This window comes from Cryptomeria japonica, chromosome 5, assembly GCF_030272615.1.
Source record: "Cryptomeria japonica chromosome 5, Sugi_1.0, whole genome shotgun sequence".
Lineage (NCBI taxonomy): Eukaryota > Viridiplantae > Streptophyta > Pinopsida > Cupressales > Cupressaceae > Cryptomeria > Cryptomeria japonica.
Genome location: NC_081409.1, coordinates 693,310,604 through 693,332,797, shown reverse-complemented (window position 1 = coordinate 693,332,797; position 22,194 = coordinate 693,310,604). Strand labels below are relative to the sequence as shown.

General features: G+C 35.7%; 1 protein-coding gene across 2 annotated transcripts in view; it reads right to left on the bottom strand.

Annotated features, from left to right (window-relative positions):
* The window catches only part of LOC131067349 (uncharacterized), a 97,125-nt gene that overhangs the window by 3,577 nt on the left and 71,354 nt on the right, over positions 1-22,194 (bottom strand). For both annotated transcript variants that reach the window (XM_059221626.1, XM_058002318.2), the window contains 4 exons: positions 18,193-18,244; positions 14,747-15,426; positions 14,178-14,393; positions 13,963-14,083 (listed from right to left, as the gene is read on the bottom strand). In XM_059221626.1, the coding sequence (XP_059077609.1) occupies positions 13,963-14,083; positions 14,178-14,393; positions 14,747-15,426; positions 18,193-18,244 (1,069 nt within the window). The remainder of the gene's footprint in view (positions 1-13,962; positions 14,084-14,177; positions 14,394-14,746; positions 15,427-18,192; positions 18,245-22,194) is intronic.

Sequence of the window (22,194 nt, the reverse complement as noted above, 5' to 3'; positions counted from 1 at the left end):
ATTTTTTCATGACAATCTGGTCAACGGTTTTTTCATGAATCTCGATTAATTAAGGGAAAAAATCATCCACCTTCCCGATCCACGATTAATCAGGTATAATCGTGATTTTTTTAAGATTATTACTTCTTTGTTTTAAACAATTCCTACAATATCCCCTTTTTGAATAAAAATAAAGGAAATAAACCTACAAATAATTCTTTCAATCTACTCCATCAAGACTGAAAATACAATTGAAATATTTCACGATGAAGCCTAGTTGTGATCTCTATGTGAAATCCCTGAGTAGCTGAACCAAATCCAACTTAAGAAATAACGTAAGGTTTTGTCAGAGAGAAATATTAAAAACAATAAACTCAACATACTGGATGAGTTCTCAATTCCCCTATTTATAAGCTTTTTAGGGAACTTTCCAAAAACTCCCTTTTAACATCACTTTATTAATTTATTAAGCCTTTTAAATCCAAAAAGTGATTTAATTTACATTTAAAACACTTTTGGCACTTAAAGTCACTTTTAAGCGTCCCATCATTTAAAAACTTTCCATTCTCTTTCCAACAAACTATAACACTGAGGTGCCCAACAAATAAATTTGATTAAAAAAGGCAACCTTGGTGAAAATAATTAAATATAGCTCAATAATGCACCCAATTAATGAAAATGACTGAAATGCATCGAAATTGAAATCTAACTACGTAGAAGTGATCTCAAATAGATGATAAACAGACTTGACTAGGTGACTTACCAAGAATAAATGCTCCCTCCAAGAATCTTGGAGCCCAAATTGGAAGTCGAAAATAACATCTGAAAGTGTCATATGCCTCGTCCAAACCACCTAAGCTCTCTAGTAACATCAAATTACCCCTCTGAACAAGCTAACACAAACCAATGACAACTGCACTACTAGAGAATCTAAAAATGGGGACATTACAATAATAATAATAAGATAAAAGATTAAATTAAATAAAAATAAAAATATTTTTAAATAGAGAATTTTGGATCCTAAGGCCTAAAGTGAAAAGGGCATTTGAAGATGCCACTCAACATTTGTATCTTCCAATTTCATTTGAGCAATTCTTCATTTTGAGTTTGAATTCAATTTTGCACTCAAGGATGGAAACCCTTGGCTGCAATTCCGTGATTCAGGAGGACGAAAACTCTCTTGGGTTTCTTTCCGAGATCTAGAGATTAATATGGCAGACGAATGTTGCAGTGTGCTGATTTTCAGAAGTTTATATCGCATAACTGTTGAAAATGTTAGCTAGCTCGGATACCTGATTATCGAATTCTTAATGTTGTCAAATGACAATTAAATTCATATGTATTATCTCAATTAAGTTTTTATTGGGCACATGGGAAGAAGTTAATTATGTTATTGGGCTGGGCCCAAATATAACGTGGAAGGGAAATTCAATGTCTATTGGGCTGGACCCAAATATCTAACATGGGAAATGTATAATTAATAATACAACATTAGTTAATTATCATGCAAGCCGACTTGAGGATGATTGGCACCAAAAGGGAGATATGTAAACCACTTCAAGATGAAGTCATTCAACACACAATCATCATCAAATGCGATCTGCTCTCCTACCAAAATCTCTTCTCATGCGAACTTGTATAAGGCAGTTAAGCAAAACCCTTCCATAAGGTCTCTTGTGCAAATCTGATTTGGACATCTGCTGCTCCTCCTTATCACCTGCTGTTAGTGAAGGGTTCCATTCATCACTGATATCTTGAACAGCAATCTGAGATAAGTCATTGCCTTGTAAACTGTCTATATTTGAGATAATACATATCACATTTAAAGGCTGGGTTTTTCACCTCCAAGAGGGAGGTTTTCCCTGGGTATTGGTGTCTTGTGTCTTGTGTTTTATTGCTGTTACTGTTTATTCACAGTCTGATTATAATCTAATTGGTTAAATTAACATCTGATTGCTTAAAATTATCAATAACTGGATATTGTCTCAGCCCTTTCACACCCTTCTTAAGAGTGATTTGCTGCTCTTAGAAGACTAGATTTACCTCTGTGCAGGCCGTGCCTGTAGACTTTCAGGATTATTGACAGCCTACTCACATCTAGGTTGTGGTGCTACTAAGGTTTGCTGATAATGTGTTGAATCCACCACGTGATACATGTTGACATGCAGCTACCATCACTACCAGTCATCATGGCAGCCAATTTGTGTATATAGGCAATTCACAAGAATCAACGATTCCACCCAGGCAAATTCAAAGGAATTAGATCTGGCCACTGTGGATTACCAAGACTGCCATTTGCATAGCAAATCCAATCAATACCTGTATTAAGGGAAATCAATACCTTCTTAAGAGTAGTTTGCTGCTGTTAGAAGACTAGATTTACCTATGTGCAGGTCATCACAGGGCATGTTTTTCCTGATCACAGAACCTACACAAGTAAGAACTGATAATATTTGGTGTTGCTCATATGTCCCACAGCCTACAGTTCTGATAATGTTAAGGAAAGTTTATGACAGCAGTCTTCGACAGTAAGGACAACTCAAATCACTGCCAGGTTTCAGCACCACCTGCAATTGACAAGTTAACAATAAACATGCTTCTATCGTATTTGAAGTGTACCTCTCATATTTGCATTATGGAGTAGAATTTCAGTTTCTGCATATCAGCACTATATTGGTAGATCTGGGGGGTTGTATGCTTATCATGAAACAATCAAATATTTTTTTTACTTTCAGCTTGTAAACTTTCCAAAGAAATCAGCAGATTATACCTAACAATTTACTCAGAATTCTGGTGGTTGATATAAGCAATGTGGCTGTTTATATCTCTCAGATCTGCAAATTTACAATTTCAATTGAAGCATTTATCAGTGATTTGTGTATCTGGAGTGGTTGGCAATCAAGTTTTGGTTTCATAGTTTGTTCCTAATCAGAAAATTTCAAAATACAATAGAAAAGAAAAATTGAATATATCAAAAAACATTACTCGGGTATTACACTTCCTCTATGTAAACAATTGCATGGTCAGTGACTGAGCTCTGTGAAGAGGTTGCAAGCCAAGCGTGAAAGTGTATCCTGGTCCCTTTATGGATGCAACAATTTTCAGAGTAGTGTGTTGTAAGAAGCACCAGTTTTGGTTGGTTTGGTACGGAGAAAGTCTTCTATGCAGACACAGCTGCCTGCTTCCAAATCAATTTATTTGATTATCTAAATGTTACGTTTCTACCTTTAATTAAAACTGATCAGCATGATTCCCAAGTTCCACATCAAACTGGCTTTCACATAAACTGCCAGAGTGTCTCACCACACTGTCAAAGCTGCAGACATTGATTCTAAGGAACAACATGTTTCCAGGCCACAGGGGAAGGACTGAACATTTCTCAGCAATCAAGAACAAGTATCCCTCTACTGTGTGGTGGAAAAGAAAAGGGCCATCTGTTTAAGGATAAATCACATTTGCAGATTCCAGCACTGATGTCATCAGCTGCATGGCCCACCGGGGAGAACAGAATCATCGAGTGCTTAGATCACTAGAGAAGTGTGGTTGAGGCGTGAAAAGAAGCATTGTGCATATGATATAATTGTATTTTATCTAGTTTTAAAATTTTAAATATTTTGTCATTTTGGGTTGTAGGACAAGGTAATTTCATAACTCTGTCTATAAGTTTTGCTTGAAACTTTGCCACATTATATACTAACCATATAAAGTTTCTTGTGAAATTGTATTTCTCCAGCACTAACAACTCTCAGTTTAATTGATTCTATAGAACTGGAATCTAGTATTGTGTCCTGAAATGGGAGGAATAAAAACATTTCTTTTGTTCAACCCTTAGAAGCTGACCGGAAAGAACTCAGCCTATGGAGTCATAAAATACTCACCATTTGTGAGTAACATGGCCTTGATCAGATCATGTTGATGGAGAAAAGACCAAATCATGATCTAGAGGGACATGACAGGAGGCATAAGAAAGGGTTAATGCCACTGATACAAGCCCTCTTTGGGAGAATCTAAAGACCAAATTCTAAACTTTGGAGACTAGTAAACTGTAAGACCATTTATTTGAAGAACCTAGTGTTCTCTTCAAAACTGAAAAAAGAGAAGATCCATCTCAGAATACTTGTTACATCTGAAGGATCTGAGTAATCAATTGTCTGCTATCCAAAAGTCAGTGGATGATGAAGACATGATAGATTTGGTTGTATGGATTTTGCCATCATCATACAATTCATTTTTTGAATCCTTAAACTTGATTGCAGAGACACAAATGCATGATTTTGAGAAGGTATCCAGACTTATCTAGCAAAAGGAGAGGAGACAGGATCGAGCAAAAGCATGGACTCCAAAATCTACAAAAATTACATTCAGTGCATGGATCAAAAGCAGAAGGAACCGGAACATTAAAGTACCATGGCACACAAAGCTTTCATTAACAAATGGACACCAAACCAAATTACAAAAGTGAGCACCAACTCTGATCAGCTGAAGCACCGACTTCAGTTTTCACCATCTCAAATGCATAGAAATATAGAAAAGAACTTTACATCATACGTCAGAACTTCACGTTCCTCTTAGAAACTGCTACAAACTCCTCTCAGCTTGCTAACCATCTGTAGTTCTTGAATCTGCTACAAAAATTTGATGTGTATCCTTCAATAATAATTAAAAACACACAACATACCACCGTATATCTTTTGTATGCTGCTCATCATATATGTAGTCTGCACTAATAGATCATCCATTAGTTGCAAGACATGATGAGCTGCTACGCACTATAATCTGCATGTTGTGCCACACTCTCTATGCTCCTTGTGTTACATCAAAGATAGCACATACACTCATAAAATCTTCTACAACCGTTAGTAACTCCTACACACTATATGCTGCTGGCCTTGAAAAGTTGCAATGAAACATTTGAAAGAAAATCTTTTAATTTCTGATCTGACATCCGTCAGATATCATGAACAAAGCCGTTAAAAAAGACTAAACTTAGCCACCGCCTCCACTTACTTTTTACCCACGATCTGCTACACACACCACCTTATATTAGCACTAGTTCCACGGTTCATTTATTGTGTTTACCTTTCTAGATCCTGCGAATAGAATTAATACAAATCATAGACCTTTGATAAGCAACGCACACACATATTTAGAATATAACAAGTCTTAATAAAAGCAACGGGTCTTAATAAAAGCCACGACTTCTACTTGTAACAATCACCACTTATGAAAGTCTATACTCATCCAAAACCGTGAAAAGAATATTAAGGTCAGACCCTCGAATTATTGAATATTCAACTAGTGATGTGTCAATGACTTGGCACAAAGAATAGACAAGCCGCTGACTTTGACAGCTCAAACTGACAACCAAGTAGCTCAAACACAGCCAGATAGCTTAAACAAACAACCAAGTAGCTCAACCAAGCAAGCAAGTAGCTCAACCAAGCAGGCAAGTAGCTCAATCAGGTAGGCAAGTAGCTCAAGCAGACAACCAGGCAGCTCATTTCAACTTTTTATTATTTTGAGTAATCCTCCAAAAAATGTACAACCTTAAATGTCATCATTTGACATCAATGACAAAATATGTAACACAACTTTCAAGGAACCAAATGTATCATCAAAACTCCCCACAATGGAAAGGTGATTGCCATCGGTATTGGTGACAAAGGGATTGTAAGAGCTTGTTGATACCAAGATGGTAGAGTTACTTGGGCATGAAAGGTATGGGCTTTTAAATAATTGGCATTTGTGTGTATGAAGCAAGTGTAATATGATGAATAGACTTCCACCCATACAAGAATGTCAAGGTGTGTACAAGATACCAAATGGGAAGACAAAGAACATACCCATTCAATACCAATAAAGCATAGAGGATCAAAGGAGCCTTGACCTAGTTTGAGCTCATTTGTGTGGCTCAATGAAGACACTCACAATGTCTAAAACCAATTTTCTCTAGCTCATTGTTGATTACTTTGAGGAAGATGTGGCTCTCCTTCTTGAAAAGGAATCTAAATGTTTCTCTCAAATATTGGCATTCAAATCCATAGTTAAAAGAAAGTAAATAGACCTAGTAGAAAGTAAATATTGGCATTCAAATCCAATCAGTTCAAGGAATTCTACAAGGAGAATGATATACACAAAATATACTACTCCATACACTTCATAAGAAAACGAAATTGTGTAACAAACTAATACGATGATCATATAGATGACAAGGTGCATGGTACATAATTAGAATATATCCTATTGATATTGGGTTGAAGGTGTAAATATAATTATGCACATCCTTAACCAAAGCCCTTTTAAGGCATAATAGAATTTCACTTCTAAGGAAGTATGGTCAAGGAGACCATCAATAAGTTCCTTTTGTATTTTTGGCTATGTTGCTTTTGAACAGATTTCTAAATAATAGGAGTAAATTAAATGCAAAGAGTTAAAGGCAAATGTTTGTCAACTATAGTGAGTTGTCAAAGGCATACAATTTACTCAGTGCTCCCCAAGGACGTGTCTCCTATCCTAGCACCCCCATTTCTTGTGGGGGACATTTTGGGGATGCCTAGGAAACGCCCCCTCCCCGTCCCCCTTCCGTACCCTTTGTAGGAAATGTTTCAAAACCTTTAGGGGACATCAAAGAACGGCTAGCCGTCCCCTACAGCCCAACAAAGTTTGACATGCTTTAAAAAAACACAGATTTTTTATTAATATTAGATATGATCTAGCAATAGAAGGATAGTTATTATTGAAGGATTCTTAGAATATTAAGCACTTGTACAGTTTCATACATGTCTAGATTGTAGTAAAATCTATATTTGAAGGTGAAAGGGTTTTAAAGTATTTATGGATCCTTGTACTACATTCCAACATTTGATTTGGGAATAGTTTGAGAGATACACAATTATTTTCAAAATCTCAAAAGCTCTACCATCAAGCCCATTTTGTGAAAATAATAATCACATACAACTAGGCTACATTCAATTTTGGTATCGAATTATATTGGGAGATATTTCTCTATAACAATGTTTCTCAATCAACTCTCCTCCCATATCTATGTTTCCGCTTTGTGCATGCATGTCATCTAGAGTTTACATAGAGCTTTACTTTTCATTCTACAAAACAAATATGGTTTCTACTATGCCCAAGAATGTCCATACTTCCACTATGGTACAGAGGTTAAGATGCTAACAAAAGGTTTGAGGAGTTGGGCTCTTTAGCACCAAATTGCTTATTGTGTTTCCATCAGTGTTCCACGAGCGTTGGGGACGGGGGGACGCGGGGACAGGTTTCCGAGACGGGGGGACCAAGGGCCTAAGTTTGGGGACGGCGGGGGGACGGCCGCGGGGGGGTGGTGGGGTGGTGGTGCTGATATAGTTATACATATACACATAGCACTTGAAAAACTAGTTTTGAAAAGATGTATGACAGTATAATAGTATAAGAATTACATTTCAAATGAAACTATAGGAAATTTGAAATACTAAATCTAAATACCAATATTTGAAATTTCTTCAATGCTAATTATGTTGTTATATGGAGCCTAATCAAACTCGGAGGTTAAATTTTCCCTACTTCCATTAGTGTGGTTTCCCCCTATATTTTTCGACGGGGGTTTGGGGGCAGCACCCCCAAGTTGGAGTCAAGGGGGCATCGCGTGTTATTATTTTATAAAGGCGTCGGGTGTTATTTTTCTATTGGCCCACGTCCAATTAGGGTTACCCCTTAACCCCCAAAAAAGTCAATTTTAAAAAAAAATTAAATTTTAATTTTAAACATTGCATATACGTGGGGGCAATGGGAGACGTCTGCACACCTCTCGAAGGACGGGGAGACGCCCAAACATCTCCCAAGGAGACGTGGAGACGTCTCCTTGGGAGACACGGAAACGCGGAGACGTCTCCCCGTCTCCGGCGACGCTTGGGTGGCGGTGGCGGGACGGCGGGGGACGTCGCGTCCCCGTCTCCGAGACATGGCCAAAAGGGGGGGGGGGGCCATGTCCCCGTGGAACACTGGTTTCCATCTCTCTTATTTTTATATTTTTATTATTTATACCTTACAATCTTTTACCATATATGTTACTCCATTTCTTGAGGAAATCAATCATTCCGGTTTGTGAACTAGTCTATGCTTCAATCCTTCAGGTTTGTGAACTAGTCTATGCTTCAATTTTTGCATTCATGTTTCCTAGGCCAATTGCAACTTCAATTGAATTTATATATATTTTATGTTTTAGTCTAAGCCCCATTTACCACATGCTAGGAGTAAGTTGGTAAGTGTAAACTGATAAGATTGGAGACTTTTCTATGGCATATGGTTTTAAGTTTATATATCCCTTTCAATAAATCTATTTTGTGCATATCCTAAGAACATTGTATTCCATGGAAACACTTAAAGTCAATTCTCATATGAAATCTCAATTCAAGTCTACTATTAGGTATTACACTTCTATAATGTCTATGATGAATGCTTTATCAATATTCCGATATGAATATTTGAAATTTTTTAAAAAATTTAAAAGTTTTGCCTTTTTTAATAGCTGTCACCTAAAAAATGGCCAAAAAGTACCCCATACTAGAAACATGTCCCACTGTCCCTTGTCATCCTCGTCCTTGAAAAATGGGGGAGCATAGGATTTACTTGATATCTCTATGAATAAGATGGACATTAAACGAGATGTAGTGTAGATGAGAAGATGTCATTCTTCTCAGATAATGATAAATCTACAAATTGTCTTATATAGGAAATTGGTACGAATAAATCTAGTGTGAAAATCGAAGAGGGCTCAGAGAAAAGCATACAGCTGAGAACAACAAAGGGTTGGAGTTCTAATGACGGCACTCAAAACCCAAAGGACAACCAGCACAATAAATGGAAATAGCATTACAATAGTTTACATGCTTGGGAGGATGAAGAATTGGATGGCAAAAAGGGTGATGCGTGGCCTTCAAAGGAAGCTCAAGAAAACAAGAATTGAAGATCAAAGTGGTAGTATACAACATTGAAGGATGTCCAAGAAGATGACAGTGTAAGGTTGATCTGCATGATCAAGTAAACAACTTGTGCAAGGTCGTGAGTAGATAAACTTTTCTTTTACATCTTTGCACATATTTGAACCTTGTACCTAAGACATAAAGGTGACATTTCATGCCTTGATGTATGATAAGACTTGGGTGTTATCTGAATTACCCAAGGGAAGAAACCCATCAATCACAAGTGAGTACTTGAGGTTAAATGTAAATCAGATTGTTCTTTGGGCATGTAAACCTAGGCTTGTCACAAAAGGATATGCACAGCAAGGGAAGAACTAAGAGGAGACATTTGGCCCTATTTTAAAGATGCTAGCCTTTTGACAAGTAATAAATATTGCTGCTCAATTGGATGGAAAGTCTATCAAACAGGTGTCAAAAGTGCCTTCTTGAATGAAGAGTTAGTGGAGGAACTCTACATGATGCAGCCACAAGGGTTCCAAGAAAGAAGATTTGGTTTCATCTTACAAACATTTGAAGGCTCCTGAATTCCGGATTCAAAAGAAGTTGTTTTGAAGCTGTTTTACCATGGTTTTCTCCTGTAAGGGTTTCCATGTATATACCATGTGTTCTACTTGTGTTACATGGTAGTTAAAATTCATGTGAATGTTTGTATGAAGTTGAACTGAATATGCTTTGGGATTAAGTTATGCACTTTTGTTATTAAGTTAAAAAAGTAAAAAGTTGACGTTATACTGATTCACCCCCCCTCACCCTCCCCTCCTCAATATAGCCGTGATCTCAACATTTGGTATCAGAGAACACTATGGGAAAGAAAAAAGGTAATAAAGGAAAAAGTGCCAAGAAAGATATTGTTAACAAAGCACCTAGTACAAGTATTAAAGTGTTTAATAGAACACCCTTGGAAATAGAAGATGAATGCCATCTTGTGAGTAAAGAAGAGGAGTCAAAATAATTTGATGAGAATAATAACATAAATCTTGAAAGAGATGATGAAGATAGCTTTGAAGAGGAGCTCTACTGTGCCATAGATGAACTAGAGAGACTTAGAAAGAAGGTTCTAAAATACAAGCACCTGTTTCAAGAAGAATGCACTAAGACCAAATATTTTGAAGAAGCAGAAAAGGAAACCATAAATTTGAAAATTCAAATTGAAGAGGCAAAGAAAATAGAAGAAGAAATGAGATCACAATTAAAGGCAAAGGACGAAACTTGTAATCAACTTGAATCTAAGATAGCATCTCTAAGGAATGACTTAGAGAAAACAACCATCAAAATGAATACAAATCTCAAATTTGAGAAAACCTCTAAAATCTTGGAAGATATTATTGATAGCAAGAGATCAACATCGAACAAATTAGGGCTAGGTTATGAATAGAAGTCGACAAGCTATGCTGATAAACTCAGAAGTCCCATCAAAGGAGAAGGTGGCAAAGTAGAAGAAGAGTCACCTAAGAAATCAAAAGAGGAAGAAGCAGAAAGATATGTTTAAGTCTTGATAAACCCTATCAAAAGAGGAAGAAGCAGAAAGATATGTTGAAGTCTTGATAAACCCTATCAAAAGTGAAGACAGCAAGAAGAGTCGAGTTCCACAGAATTCAAGCAATCTTCCCAAGGTCAATAAGGACAAAAAGACATTCCCTCCAAGACTATCATATCCCCTCCTTAATTGTCATATATAACTTAAATGAAGCAATTATTAATTAATATAATATTTATCAATGAATGAATATTTTAAATATTTATTTTTAATTAATTAATATTTATTTATCAATAATAATATTCTTGAAATATTTACATTAATATTAAATTATAAACAAATATAATAATATCCATCACAGCAGTTGATAAAAATAACCACAGTCAAGATTACAAACTACAAAGTATAGGAAAGCAAGCTTCATCATAATGCGATGACTAACTAAACTATGATCAAGTTAAAATTAACACGTATTAAAAAGAGGCAACTTTTCGTTAATGAAGGATTTTATAAAAAGGACAAAACGGTTCAAAAGAAATATACAACGGTTCATATTAAAGAGACATAACCGTTCTTTGAAAGGTCACACGAACGATATAAAAAGAGGTACGATGGAAATAAAGGAGAAAAGGTATATCATCTGCAGCACCGATCAGAGCAGATCAGAACTGTTATTAAGTAACAAGCAGTAACATCCCTGTTCTGGGTGGTATGCATAGGGGATATGTTTTAATAAAGATTGCTTAATATATGTAGCCCAATAATGTTTGTATGCAGAATTTAATAATAATAATATTAACATAGAATACAACAATATGTATAATAGTAATACTAATATAAAGGCATTCCTACTTAATTTCACATAATGTGGCAGACCAGATCTGCGTCAAATTTGTCTGCCATCACAACCATTAGGTAAAATAATGATCAGTGTTTTGGTAAATGGCAGCGCTAGTAATCTATATTATAGAAAATATAATTTGATTTATATATATATATACACAAACAAGGGTTGATCAAACAAATAATATTTTATAAAGAATTACTCGGCAGTAAAACATATGGTTTAATACTATCTGAAAATAAATATATAAATATATATATATAATTAGTAATTTAAATGAATAAAATAAATCTGAATTATGAGTCAGATTGAATTATCAATTCAATAAATAGAAAAGATTATGTTATCACTGATTTGATTCATGTTAAAATAGATTTGTCTCCTACTCAAGTTAGTTTTAAGTCAAAATGTATAGAAATAGATGAATTATGGTTAAACAGGCCTAACCTTAGTAGGGGACATTACAAAGACACAATCATATTAATAGGATCAAGTGTACCTTTTATGGCTTTGCCATACATGCAATGGTTTTGGCCACAAGGCAAGAGAGTGCAAAACACAAAATAGAAACCTTCATAGATGGAGAAGTAGAAATAATAATTCATATCCTCCTCAAGTGAATCAAAAATTGTATGCTATAGGTGTAATAACTATGGGCACATAGCGCAACATTGCAGACATGGTTTTGTGAAATCACATAAAGAGTACAAGATAAATGACAGCATGATCAAACAAAAAGGAAGACCTACTATGGTATGAAGAAACTAACCAGACCAAGATGATAAGAAGAGTAAAGAGGATGAATGTAGGACTAATCACCATGCACAAGTTCAAGAAGAAACATGAAAAGAAAAAATGAAGAAGAGAAGTCATGGTTGAAATGTGAATAATACTGTAGCAGCAATGAAAGAATTTGTGATTATGATTTGATAGCAGCAAACTATGTATTGTAAGACTACCATATTGTGAAGAGAAAAAGAATCAATGTCAAGATGAGGAACTACAGGAGAGATCTTCAAAAGAAACCTTAGCATAAAAGGAGCAAACTGCTTCAAGGTTCAAGGGAGGAAAGGTATTATATGAGGCTATGAGCAACCCAAATCTATTGTGGATAATTAATACAGATGAAAAAGCATATGGATTTCAAAGAATCGATGTTGCCTTGAAGGTAATAAAGGAGAAAAGAAGAGTTACCATTTGAGTAGCTAGAAATATTTCAGAATAATGAAGTGAAGACCTAGAAGACTTAAGACAATGACTTTAAGACATCATTACAGAAAAACATTGCCAACTTGGTTATGAGACAGCTATGGTTCGAAAGATTGCAATAATCGCTGATATATGTGGAGCAACAACATAATGTGCAGGCTGACTTCATAAAGAAACAGTCATTCATGTATAATGAAAAGCATCAACAGCCATATTATAATGGCAATTTGCTACAAGGCAAAGGTGGTGGTACAAAGCATATTGGTTCCATGTTATGACAACAATTAAGATTAGTGAAAGATATTGAAGTTTAAATTAAAGTTTTAAACTTACTAGTTAATGCATGGAAATTATTGACAATAGAACCGATAGCAATATAATGGGATAATGAATATTCTTTGCATACAGCAACTGGGCATGATCGAGTATCTTGAAATCACAAAGGTGGTGATTTAGCCAATTAACATGCAGATTTAAAGATACACTAATTTGCAGCAGTCACTAGTGTGCAGCGATACACAATAGTCAATACTATGCAGCAATTTAAATTAATTCAACGTTACAGTGGTTTGTTTATCCTCCAAAAGGCAGCGTTTCTTTAAAGAGGCGGATAAAGACAAAAAGTCAGACAATTAGATAAAATAACAAATATAAGGCAAAATAACATCATACAGTTGCCTTATCTCCCACTAAAGTAAAATATAAGGCAGCTATCAACATAGGGTGTGAAGTGATGTTGTTGTGACAGATCTTGCTCAATATTAAACTTGGTCCACAATAACAACTTCACTCTTCTATAGATTAATAGGACAAGACAGTACTGGTTTCACACTGGTATATTGATGGTTTAGCATAGCACCCAGAATAGGAGATGTTTACTTTATTGAGGTTTTACTTTTGTTTGCTTGTGTAGGTTGTTTCACAGATGACCAAATTCGCTTCCTTTGTAAATCTATTTAATAGGCACAAATACACTAAAAATGATATCTCTGCTTTGAAGCTTTGTAATGTTGCAACTTTTCCTTCTCTAAAAACAATGCTATGAGATATTTTTTGTTTCAGATGCCTCAAATTTGTAGTTGTGCATGTGTAGTTGGTAATGTATATTTAGTTATTTTTTTTCATGGGCTGTTATGTATGAAAGATTAGAGGCATTATAATAAAAAGCATTATCCCTTTCATTGTCATGATGAAGATTTAGACAAATTGATGTTGGTAGATATCAGAGATGCACAGCCAAGCGGTTGCCTTGACTTATTGAGATTTCCACAACTCTGTACCCCTGTTTCCACTTTCCCAACAATCAATACAGCCATTGGACATTTTATATCAATAAATGATACTAATAAGTATTGGTCATTCACATTAAAAAAGCTCCAACAATAAAAATTGACATGCAATAACAATTGTATGCCAACAGTGTAAACCTGCAAACCCAAGAGACTAAATAAATATGTTCATACTGTCCTCACCTTATTATATACAGGTTGAGGAACTTCAATTCCAAGTTTTATCTTACATGCCTCATTTATGTCCACCTTACGAATGGCTGTACCAGGGCCCTTGGTACGAAGAAGTGCAATAACCACATTCCTGCACGAAAGCAATGCATTAGCACACAAAGGCAAACAATCCTGCATTCAAGGAATACACAAGATAAGAATAATGAAAATATCCAAGACTATACCTGAAAGGATCTAAATCCTTGTTCCCCAAAGAAGATAAGAAGTATACACTATTAATATTTGTAGCAACCTGATCAATAACACTCTTTAACTCAGGCTCAGGTGCAGATGCCCCCTTTGAAGCAGCTACAGCAGCTGCAACTGCCTTTGGATTTAATTTTTGGGCAGACAACTTTTCTTTAGCCAAATTTTGTAAAGATTGACGAATTTGTGACAAGCTGTGCACATGATAACACGATTTTTTCTCAATTGTAATATTCATTTAACATAACCAATAACTTTAACAACAAATGATTCACAAAAATCAAAATGTCAGTACAAATAAAGAGAACACCTAGCTAGGAACAGTTGAATAAAAAGCAAAAACGCCAAATAATAGACGAATAGAATAAAACTTGATCATTGATAAATACTGGGGCCAACGTAGATACCAAAATTTAAAATGCAACCCACATTATTCATGTTTGACCTCTATACATACAAGCTGTAAGGAAATAGACCTATCAGTGAAAATTGGAAATGAATAAATGCAAAGATAAATCTTATTTAATGTCTGGAAGGTGAAAATTACTTGCAAACACGGTTGGCTAATATTTCACGCAAAGCTCCAGGAAGAGCTGCTCGAGTTTCTTCAGCCATTGTCCTCACAGAGAGATCTCCATTCCCCACACCCCTACTTGCAACTTGACCACAGTCAGCAACCTTTGCTGATTTAATACCTTGCTGTGCACCATTCATGCTTGGTTTCATTGAACCCATGCTTCCAGTTACACCTTTATCTGAATTTTGTAGAGAAACATCTGCAGACTTCAACTTATCTTTATTTCTTATTGCAACATTCAATGCTGCATTCCTAATACCGTCTTCATTCTCTGACCATCTCTGATTTTGTTCCTTCACAATATTTTGGTGGCTCTTTATAAAGGACCTATCAGTAGATTCTTGAAATTCCCAGCCACCGGTTGCAGGTCTCTGAATAGCCAATGATACTAATACTTCTCTCAAAGTTTCTTTGGGAACTTTTAGTTCTTCCAGTTGCTCATAGCGCACTAAACGATTCTTATTGAACAAGAGAAGAATATAGTCCCTAACTTTGCATATTTCTCCATTGTAACGAAGAGGACTAGCTGGTACCCAGCATCCCTGAACAAGAAGTGCATATTGCTGCAGTACATCAAGTACTTCTTGCTCTGTTGAACCAGCAGGGGCAAGCCGCATGAGGCGTTCAAACTGAAGAACTTGAACACGTCCCTGACACATAAAACACAGGTAGAACCAACTTATTCACCAATCACTAGATGAACTTTTTTTTCAAAATACTGAGCAAATATATCTCAGAAGCTTTTTCATAGATTTGTTAGCTTACATTTTTCCTTCGATTTAAATTTTTATTCCCTTTCATCACTGAATTTGCCTTTATTAACAATTCAATCAGGATGGGAAGCCTAAAATCACTCCACATTGAAGAAAAACCTACTAAATATAGAATTGGTGAGGCAAGTGGTACAAGGAATAAATTGCTTGAATGCAAATTGAAAAAATAAAAGGAATAGCACATCTAGCATATCCTAGTACTCATTTATTAATGTATTCTGCTCTCAACATGTGTAGCAAACAATGGTTCAACTAACAGTTTGCATCGGTCATTGAAAAATGAGTGGGCACACCATTGGCAGATATGGATTATTTGCAAAAATTGCTTCTGGTAAAATACTTTGTTCCACTACTGATGATTAACAATTCACTTAATTCTTAATTTTAAATTTTTACAAGCTAAGTGGAAAATATAAATGTCTTTAAAAAATTATATTTTGGGACACTCAATTGCCCTCCATGATTTTGATTAGTTCCAATTTGCTTTGACATGCTGTCTGTAGATATATTTAACCAGCACACTGATATTCTCGGAATAAAGTAATGTGCTTTAAAACATAAAGTTCCTGAACCTTTTTTAGAATACTGAATTTATTTTTTAAAATTTGTATTTTACAAAATCATAGGCTCAGCGATCAAACATGAGAAAAGAAAAGGTTAGATATATAGGAGTCAGAGACATAAACACGGCAGTGTTTAGGAATGGCTCTAATAAAGATACAGCATTAATATAGTAGCAGTAATAATATATTTCATGAAATGATCAAGTGGCAATAACGATAGAACGATGTACAGAACTCCCATTCTTGTTGCTATTTGTAGGACTAAAATCCTAAATGCTAGTGACAATATAGTTACCCTTCTCTTGCTTTTCATCCTACTCTAACAACCCTATACATTATTTGTCTTCTTATTGTATGGTTAATAATTGGGATGAGTATTTTGGAATTAAAGTAGGGCCTATCAAAGAATTCCAAAGCATGAAAAAAGTTTGCATCAATGCCTGAGGATATGAAGAACATTTGCTAAGACAGATCTTATAATCTGATTCAACTTTGTTTGGCTTTATAAGGGTCTACAGTTAACAAGGTTCCACAGACCAAAGTAGTTGCAAACAATCCTTTCATTGTACATCTACCGCCATTACAAGTGAGAAACGTATTTCTCTCTTTTATAATGGACAAGATATCCATATTGACCCTGTGAATCAAAGTTTCAGGTAAGAGTTAGAATGTTTGCAACCTTATTGTAATAGTTCCTTGTCCTGTAGCTGACAGAGATGACATAACAAAAGCAAAACACAGAGTATTTTCAATATGATGTTACATTATCCTACTCATCCCTTGTACTATGTATTAGCCAGCTCCATTGTGAAATGCTCTATGTATTGACGGAAGTTGGTAACAATGTTGCATAGCCTCCTTTGGCTATATATGCTCTTTCTGGTACTGATAAAGACCAGGAATCTGATGATGCATCTCATAAGGCTGTATTTCTATAGCTATATTCTTTAAACTAATTAGGGCTTTGAGTTTACATTATTGGTACAGCTGCTGCTTACTATTGTTTTTTTTAATTTTTTTCTATGTTACCAGGTTCTTTCAATACACAGCCTATATTTGGACCAGTTTGAGCCAGGTTTGTGCTAGGTTTAACCCACCCCGACTATTGTGGGACCCGACCGAACACCCTTCCCTCCCCCTTCCCCCACTAAGACGAAAATTTACCTTTTTTTTAAACAAAAGACCCTGAAAAACATGTCATCCAAAGATTTGCCAATATCAGTCATTACAGATTCAGCATTCTTGCTAGGTCCTCGGAATATTCCATAATTCTGATTCATCTAGATCTTACAACAAAAATACAGGTACCATACTCCTAAGCTGATTGAGAAATTCTAATCTATTCACAATTAATGGCCACTTGTAACTAGTGAACATTGGGCAACCAAGCTAAGGACATACTTTTCACTCTAACTATGTTGAAAAAGAGCACATCGATAGAAAATGCAAGATATCTTCTGCATGCATGCTGATAGTTAATGTTAGACAGAGACTCAAATGAAGCTATGTAAGGGAAAAGGTAAATAGGGAAACCTTGGTGTACCCCAGAAGTCACTGGAAAGCAGCATAACAGAGTGCCTTTAAAGTAAACTGAAAAATTTGTTGTTAAGACCCAAAACAAATTACTCTCAGTTATCATTGCAACTTATCTAAGCAACACAGTCAATTTAAAAAAATTCTAAAATCACATTCAATAGAATAATATACTGCTACATTGGATAAAAACATCTGCATGGTCACATTTAACAGGGAGCAAGAAAGATCCAATAAGTCAATGCAATAGTACGATTCTTACCAACAAATCTGAAAGTATATATAATCCAACCATACAAATAACAAAGCTAAAGTCAAGAAAATTAAATACAGTTGTATAACCATGACGTTACCAATATCATTCAAAACTTCCACCTATGTATAATGGCAGTAGAAGTACTTCTTCAACATATGTCATCCTAGATAATACAAGAATTAATGATGCAAATGTAGTTTATAATACAAAGTTAAATGCGCCAAAGTACAGATCAACACAGAGTGTGTTGACACAAAACCATTTGCTGGTCCTGTCAAAAGAAACACTAACCTTTGAAAGCAACACTTCAAACCGTTGTTCCAGTGGTAATGTATCCAAGAAACTGCAGCCAAGAAATCAAAACTAGTGAGTATGCTGTTGGCAGAGAAACCTTATAAAATTAACAAATCCATCAACTCTTTTCAAAGCAATCATAAATCAAAAGCTTTTCAAAGTCTGCTTTTTGTGTCTTAAGAAAGTGAATTATAACTAAGTTGTCGGTTCAGGTATGGATGCAAGTACCAGAACCTGGTATGGTGGTACAGCCATTTTTTTCCTTGGGTACAAGTACAAGAATATATATGTGTGTATGTGTGATTTGCAAAACTGAAAATACTCAAGTCTCAAAATGTCATTACACAATGAAAAATTCAGATTACAATCAATATTTAATCATTGTTCCACCACATTTCGAGACAGGGGGCAGGGGGACGGATTTCGGGAGCAAAGGGGCAAAGGGCCTAAGTTTGGGGACGGTGGCACGCGGGGGGGGGCTTCAGCTAGCTGGTTAAAAAATTAGAAAACCAAATGTGAGATAATGAGAGGATTCGACAGGGTTTTGTAAGCTTTGGAAGGAATACATGGGGCCCACATAAGATTAGGGTTTGTCAATAGCCCAAAAATGCAAAAACAAAATTGCCACAATGAAAACCTCGAGATGCCTAGAAGTCTTTGAGACGCTCGAGGGACGCCTGGGCATCTCTGAGACATCTCGGAGGCTTCTAGCCGTCTCCAGCCATCTTGGCCATCTCGGTGGTAGTGGCGGGACGTGTTGTCCCCGTCTCTAAGTCTCTGAGATGTCCCAGTCTCCAATACGTGGGGCTTGGAGGGGGGAGACACGTTTCAGTGGTTCACTGTATTTAATAGACTTCACGTTCTTCTTCATCAAAAGCATCAAGGTCAACATTTGGTTCAGTTTCATTTGAACCACAATCAATTAAATTGACACTTCCACTAGGTGTGTCAAGTGCGGAACTTGCCTCATCTATAGAGACATCGGCAAGCTATGAAACTGTAGCACCTAAATCAACACACTCGGGAGTTAGATTCCAATTTTTTGTCACAGCCTCATTGTTTTCAGGTTTCTTATGTGACAAGAGATGAAGGTTGGAGTGTATATAGCCAAACTCTCTTCTTTTTCTGCACCCAAACAATTGCGCTTGACTGAGTGGATGGAGGAGTATGTACTTCAATTCCGCTCAGCTGAATAAGAACTTGCGACTTGTTAAGTTTGCACACAACATTTAGTATTTAATTTTATGAATTCAAAACTTCAATCATAAATTATAAAATTATATTATTATAAAATTATATTATTATAAAATATAATATATAGCATAATACTAAATAGCATCAAATGAAAAACGAAAGAAATAAAACATAAACAGATACATAATTGGGAGAGTTTTAATTGTAAGAGGCTTCAAATAAATAGAGCCTTGACCATGTAGATACCACCACTCATCAGCGCTTTTCCTATATTTGTTTAGAAGAGCAGAAAATATCATAATCTTTTAAGATATGAAGAGGCCAAACTCACTCAAGCCAATTCTTTGGATATCATCATCTGAAAATATATTTCTAAATGCAGCCTTATAGCCAATAGCAACCTCCCCATCCCCGTATGGTGGTACCCTCCTCAGCAATGTAAGTACTCTTTGTTATAATACTTTGGCAACAAAGAAAATACTAATAGATGTAAGGGGGACGTCATCTTGTTCCAACGGTCAATCACAATATTCTCGCACAATTTTGAAAAATGTTTCCATTGGGTAATGTTCCTTGGCTTCTATTATTGCTCTTATTTTCTCCACCATGTAGTCCATGCCATCATAAATTTCACCCAAACATGGACGATCAATAGCAACATACCTAATCATGCCCATGATGGGCTCAGTGAAATTTGAAACATAATCCACACGAGCCCATCACTCATCATCTAGAATCAATTAACTTTTTGGGCTCTTTCTATGCTTGACTGCCTCCATGTGCTCCAGACATTGTTGATGACCATAGAACTCAAGGCCTCTTGCACATTCATAAATCATCTTAACACAATTATGTGAGATGAAAATCGAGTTTCGACAACCTAACATAGTATAAAAATACATGTCACGTATCAACAATAAAAAATTAAACATAAAAAATAAAAACTATATTAAAAAATATAACTTAAATTACCTTCAACTCCTAATTAAAGAAGGTCGTGAAGATGCCTTGTGACAGATGATGATTAACCACATATTTGGATCTCCTCGCCCTCCATGTAGATTTGTCTGACCCACTCAATTTGTGTGCCAATCTTTTGCAATATCAAATCAAGTGAGTGGACTGCAAATGGTGTCCAAAAAATGTGACTACTTGAAACCATGCAAAGATTTCTTCAACTTTCAAACAAGGTTCTCTTTACCTTTTTCAACGGAATGCTCCGACTGTGACAAAAATTTCCTCCTCCAAACCACCATGAATGTTGTCTTCACATCTATCTGCTCGACTTCCAAGTCATAAGCTATTGCAAGTGATAATAGAAATTGAATGGATGTCACTTAGCTACAAGAGAGAATTTTTCACCAAAATCAATTCCCTCCACCTAAGAATACCCCTTCACAACCACTTGTACTTTATGCTTCTCAACACTGCCATCTGGACCCAGTTTTTTCTTGAACACCCATTTACATCCAACAAGTTTTCATCCTTCAGTAGAGTACCAAATCCCATGTAGCATTCTTCTTCAATCGAGCCATCCCTTCAGCCATTGCTTCTATCGAGGAATCTACATTATGCATACCCATAGGCTCTCTAATAGTCCTAGGTTCATCAATGTTAGCAATCAAAGCAAATATGCACCTAGAATCCAACAACGAATAGCCAAACATTTCTGGTACATAACCAAATCTTTCAGGTTTTCGCCTATCACGAGTAGACCTCAATTGTTGAGGTTGAGGTTTCTGCTATTCTTCATAACTTTCAAAGTTGTTTGAGCTCTCCTCAACATCAAGTACAACAAGAGTGCATAGTTCATTTTTCATTGGAGTCAGTGGTATCTAAACTACCTCCTTTTTCTGTTTTCCTTCCTTCTCTTGTTGCAAATCAACAGTGGAAGGTTTCATCTCATAAAAGATTACACTTCTACTATAGAGCACCTTCTCTGTGACTGGATCCCAAAACTTGTAACCTTTCATACCGACACCATAGACAATGAAGATACATTTCACAACCTTGTTCTCCAATTTTGATCTTTTCTCACTCGACACATGAGCATATGCAACACAAACAAAGAAATTGGGATGCCTCATCAAGGGATTCTTACCAAACCACACCTCCATGGCTGTCCTTTCAACTAGCGTTGAAGTAGATCTTTAAATCAGATAACATGCAGTGGCTACAGCTTCAGCCCAGAACTTCAATTCAAGGCCAACACCACTCAACATACTCATTAACCCTCTCCATCAGCATTTTGTTCATCCTCAATGCAACTCCATTTTGTTGTAGGGTGTATGGAGTTGTCGTGTGTCTCTCAATCCCATGGTCCTTACAAAACTTGTTGAATTATGTTGAACAATACTCACCACCACTGTCAATCCTCAAAAACTTGCTTAAAACGTTGGATTTACTTTTGAGGAAATACACAAATTTCCTTCTACTATAGTCATCTATGAAAGAGACAAAATACACAGATCTAACTACCAAAGGAACATTAACAAGACCAAACACATCTGAATGAATATAATCCAAAACCCCAAAAGACTTATGAGAACTAGAATAAAAAGAAACAAAGTGTTGTTTACGATAAAAATAATGTTCGCAAAAGTCGAACTCGAGATTACAATCAAGGTCTATAATGTCCCCACTTTGAAATAGAATTTAATAATAAAATTAAAATACAAAAAAAATTAAAATTAAAATATAAAAGAATCTAATTAAATATAATTAAAATTTAAATAAGTTAATAAATGGTCAAAAGGCATGAAATGTTAAGTTGTTACTCGCCCAAATATGAGGTATAAAAGGGAG